This window comes from Littorina saxatilis, linkage group LG13 (assembly GCF_037325665.1).
Source record: "Littorina saxatilis isolate snail1 linkage group LG13, US_GU_Lsax_2.0, whole genome shotgun sequence".
NCBI lineage: Eukaryota > Metazoa > Mollusca > Gastropoda > Littorinimorpha > Littorinidae > Littorina > Littorina saxatilis.
Window position 1 is genome coordinate 37,385,396 of NC_090257.1, and position 5,000 is coordinate 37,390,395.

General features: G+C 45.6%; 1 protein-coding gene across 2 annotated transcripts in view; it reads left to right on the forward strand.

The window, feature by feature from the left end:
* LOC138945647 (ankyrin repeat and death domain-containing protein 1B-like) overlaps positions 1 to 5,000 on the forward strand; it is a 15,570-nt gene that overhangs the window by 10,434 nt on the left and 136 nt on the right. The window contains exons 2-4 of one of the 2 annotated variants that reach the window (XM_070317129.1): positions 472 to 669; positions 1,258 to 1,503; positions 2,165 to 2,302. In XM_070317129.1, the coding sequence (XP_070173230.1) occupies positions 472 to 669; positions 1,258 to 1,485 (426 nt within the window). In that variant the 3' untranslated portion in view covers positions 1,486 to 1,503; positions 2,165 to 2,302. Of the gene's footprint in view, positions 1 to 471; positions 670 to 1,257; positions 1,504 to 2,164; positions 2,374 to 2,706 lie in introns of those variants that run through there. The other variant, XM_070317130.1, reaches the window with a different exon arrangement.

The following is a 5,000-nucleotide window of genomic DNA, read 5'->3' on the forward strand; positions in this document are numbered from 1 at the left end:
AGTTTCCTCTGAATCGCTCTACACACACACACGCACACACACACACACAGACACAGACACACACACACACACCACGACCCTCGTCTCGATTCCCCCTCTATGTTAAAAGGGGTTGCAATATGGAGGGAAACATACAGGGAAATAGCCTCCGGCGTACAGCAGCCTTCATCAGGGCCTCCGGATTTGCTGTCTGAGCGAACGACGACGAAGAAGAAGAAGAATACAGGGAAAGAACTTTTATGTTTAGACATTTATGTGTATTAAGACCATTCGTGTGCATTAATAAAATATTTCAATACATCACAGGAAGAAAAGTTCAAAATTTGCCAGTTTTAGTTTTATTCAAAGTGTTCTAAAAAACGACGACACTAAAATGTGAAACTAGGCACAGAAATTCAGATATATGCAGAGCCAGAGACACAAACATTTTCTCTGTCACGTACAAAAATATACTTCGTGTTACTCTGTCAGGGCCGTCGCTGTGTATTTCGCAAAGCAGTGACGTTGGAGCACTGGGAAGCAGTGAGACAGCTGGCCGACCATACTTTGTATGACGACGAGAGGGGCTGGGCCCTGGGTCAGGCCATGTACAGCGGTCAGTGGCGTGTCTTCTTGATGCTGGCCCACCACGGGCTGAACAAGGACCAGAGAAGGCGTGTCTACAGACAGGTGACGTGTGCATTGGAAGGACAGGGAATGGGGGAGGGGGGGGGGGGGGGGGGGGGGGGCAGGGCTTGACTGGACTAACGGGGTATTAAGACCCGACTACTAGCTAAACGCGGGGTGCCAAAATCATACCTTTGTTATTTACATAAAATTTCGTCAAAATGTTCTTAAAAGTTCAAAGGTGTAGCTGGCAGTGTTGTTTTTTCTGAGCTAATAAAACATCGTGAGTTAGATGAAATAAATAAATAAAAAATAAACAGCTGGGTTTTCCTTGATATTTTTAAAACTATAGCTATGTAGGACTTCATTTTTCGGCTTTCTAAGTGAAAAAAAGATGTATCTCGATCCTTTATTAAAACTGAATGTCTACCCTAAACGGTTTTTGCCTCACTGTTATGCTAACATTAAAAACAACTTTTTGAAAATAAAACATTCACATACAAAAATGTGTTTCTATTTTGTCTTTTCCATTGAGCTTAGTTCAGGGTCCAGCTTTCACAAAACCCACAACTATCTATCAAAGTCACTCTGCATTACTGTTCGGTCGTTATTACTAATTTCGTTGCGGCTGCTTACAATCATACTCACCAGGTTGCAAAGCACGGCGACTGGGACACGGTGCAGGACATGTTGGAGCGTGGGGCAGACGTGCGCACAGTGCATGCCGAGCTGTTCACAGCCAACATCAGCCGGGACCCACATCCGCCTGAAGACGTCGTCACGCGCTACAAGGCCAGGCTGACACAGCTCAGAGAGCTGGGCAAGAAACTGGCCCGAGAGGCCAAGGACTTTGATGCTTCTGTTAAGAACAAGAACTGATCAGCTGTGTTTTACAAGGTGGGCGTTTCATTCATGAATGAATGAATTTCAAACCAAGAAAACCTTGTGTCATTAAATTCATAATTTATAACACGCATAAGATTGTTGGGGTATGTATTAATAAGCTTTCATATGTATATATATAATATGAGTCGACATGCTTGATAAAGTTTCAGTATAACTGAAGCCCACTGTAACCTTTAAGACAGTGAAAGGACAAGGACTTGACCAGCAAAGCTTTGATGTGGCTCTTTTTCATGACCCATCTGTTTTCAATTTAGATTTTCGACGATTGATCATAAACTTGTGGTCTGGTGAATCCAAAAATACTGCAATGCTTTCAGTCTCTCTCTCTCCCTCTGTCTGGATCTCTCTCTCTCTCACTCTCTCTTGGGCCAATCAAATGCAGAAATACCTGGTAGATTCTACCGAGTAAAAGGTCAGTTTTGGTGTAAATGGGGGCATTTTCTACCCGGTAGTTTGATTACCAATGACGGTGCTTTCTGCCAGGTAAAAATCTATCAGGTATCTCAGGCTTTCATTGGCCCAAATTTTACCGGTATTATTAAGTGAACCAATCAAGTTCAGAGATACTAGGTAGATTTCCATAATCTACCGGAAGATTTTACTGGGTAAAAAGTCAGTTTTGGCGTTCCATCGTTGTCTGTCGTGCAAACAGATACGGCGCAGAGGGACGAAAGAGGAGGTGTGGCAAGCCATGATGGCGGCGCTGGAAGCCAGGGCGTGGCACGTGCTGACACAGCTGGTCAGGGGACGCAACTCTCCTGCTCAGAGAGAAAAATTGTTCCCCCTGGTCATGGAGCAGGAACAGTGGTCCGTGGTCAGAGTGCTGATGGAGCGGGGAGTCAGTGTAGAGCTACGACTGGGGTGTGTATTGTAAAACGCTCTGTAGTTATTTTACTGAGTGGAGACTGAAAGATGTTTGTCTAAAAGTAGTGAGTATTTTGTTCTGCAACAAATGCTTAATCATTGATGTTTTGTGTTCTCTTCGCATAGTACACAACGATTTGGTCACTTCTCCATTCACAGAAGTTTGGAACATTTTATACTTTTTGTGTCTTAAACGTCCAGAGGATGTATTTTATTTTTGCATCTCTGGTGTGAAATATTTAGTCCTTGGGACCTCAGCGAGAGGAATGTTCAGTTGTGTCAGGTAGTCCTCTATTCCTGTTAGTTTTCCACACCGCATGTATGTTGCAGTGCCATACCGATATTTTTGAAACATCATCAGTGGCTGATGGCAGCACGAGTTACAGAACATGACGTCACTGACTCCGTCATACGTCACGTAATGCGCCAGGCCCTGGAGCACGGGGAGGGAAGTCTGGTGGCTCACTGCATAGGAAGTCTCAAAGAACCGCTCTCCGTCATCGAGAGGCAGACGATCTTCCAACAGGCGCTGTCCAAAGGCTTGTGGTGGGCGGTGAAGCGACTGGTGGAAGAGCGAGATGACGAGGGCAAGACTGAACGAGACGAGGCCCTTCAGACGGCGGCGGAGTATAACCAGTGGAGCGTGGTGACGCACTGTCTGCAGCACGGGGCGGACATTGACAAGAAAGACGAGGAGGGAAACACCTTGCTGCACAGATGGGCACGACGGGGGGACTGGACAGGTGTTGTCCAACTCGTGGAGCAGGGGGCAGACCAGAACATCCCTGACAGCGAGGGATACATAGTGTTGCACAGAGTCATGAAGCACACAAAATTGCCACTGAGAGTCCCCAATCCTGTCAAACTTTTGATAGAATTTCATGGAGACATCAACAGGCCGTATCCGGAGGGAAACACTGCCTGGGAATATCTGGTTGCTAAAAATGACGCACACGTCATCAACACAACTTTGATGTGGAGCCAGGTAGACACAAAGAAAGTTGACAAGACAGGAAACACAGCGCTACACACATTGTGTGCTGCTGGAATGGTCGATGCCGTGCGTTCCTTGGTAGCAAGAGGCAACAGTCCTCTGACTGTCAACAATGAAGGGATGACAGCCCTGTGTTCAGCCGCCAACCATTGCGATCACAAGATAGTACTGGAATGCATCAAGCTGGGAGTGGGGACTTTTCAGTCTCGGTTCACAGATGCATCCCGGATAATCAGAATCGGACTCCTGGAGCTCACCCCTTGTTGTGTACAGCAGTACGAGTTAGCGTCCCCTTTCCAGACAGCAGCAGTGGAGGGTGACTTGCCTCTAATGGAAGCACTGTACCAAGCTGGGGCCTGCTCCAATGCAGAACTTCACAGGTTCAGCACAGCTCTCAAAGCACGCAATATTTCTCGCAGGTCCAACAAATTAATGAAAGCCAAAGAGATGTGTGACTACGTGGAGACCCTGGCGTGCAACCCCCGCAGCCTGAAGTCCGCGTGTCGTCTGGCCATCTGCCATCAACTGGGTGTGAGGCGGGACAGAGAGAGGAGAGTCGGTCAGCTGGACAGACTGGACGACAGGGAGCGGCACCAGCAGCTGGACACACACATGGTGCACTACCTCCTCTTCTCGGACCTGGAGCAGGGCTCTCCGTATCCCAGTTTACATCAGCCTGATGAGCCGGAATCAGATGAAGTCAAAATTGCCAAAGTCTTAAGTATATTGGGCACGGGAAAGATCGGCGTTGCGGGCAAATTGTTGGATTTTTATTGGCACAAATGCATGCCTGAAAAATGACTGAAGGATAAAGAAGTAATAGAAGTTGGTTTATATTGATAACTGCGACACATGAAGACTTCTGCGTAGTCGGAGAAAGCAGGTAGCCTGATTCTGGTGACTTTTGAAAGGTTAAAAAAGATACTTTTGTGACGATTAAATGACAATGATCTTTCGTTTTCTAGACATCCATGTTTGTGACCGATAAATGTGGATGTCACACCCCAATAAAACAATCATCAACAGCATGGAATAGTGAATATTAAGTGTAACCATTGTGGGTATTTTGATTATAACCACACCGATGGCAGAGTTAAGCCATGCATGGGATGTGTGTTTCAGGGAAAGGTCTAAGATATTGCATACTCGAAGGTGACGAATTTTGTTAATTTAGTGTATGTGTTTTCATGAAACTGGCCTTACTTTCTTTCCCGATTTTATATTCGCTGACTACGTATTGCCTGTCACGTCTTGTACAGTGCATACAATCTTCTGATATGTAACATGAGTATTTCAAGGGAGAGAACTACTGTCGTCTCACTCGAAGTTCTAAACACTGAAAGCAGAAGTTTTTTCCCCTTGGGTTGAAGATACTGTGCTAAGATACTATGATTGTTCTTATGTCTCATTACCTTCTTTCTTGTCTCCCCAGCATGTCGTAAGAGGCGACTAACGGATTCTGTTTCTCCTTTTGCCCTTGTTAAGTGTTTCTTGTATAGAATATAGTCAATGTTTGTACAGATTTTAGTCAAGCAGTATGTAAGAAATGTTAAATCCTTTGTACTGGAAACTTGCATTCTCCCAGTAAGGTCATATATTGTACTACGTTGCAAGCCCCTGGAGCAATGTT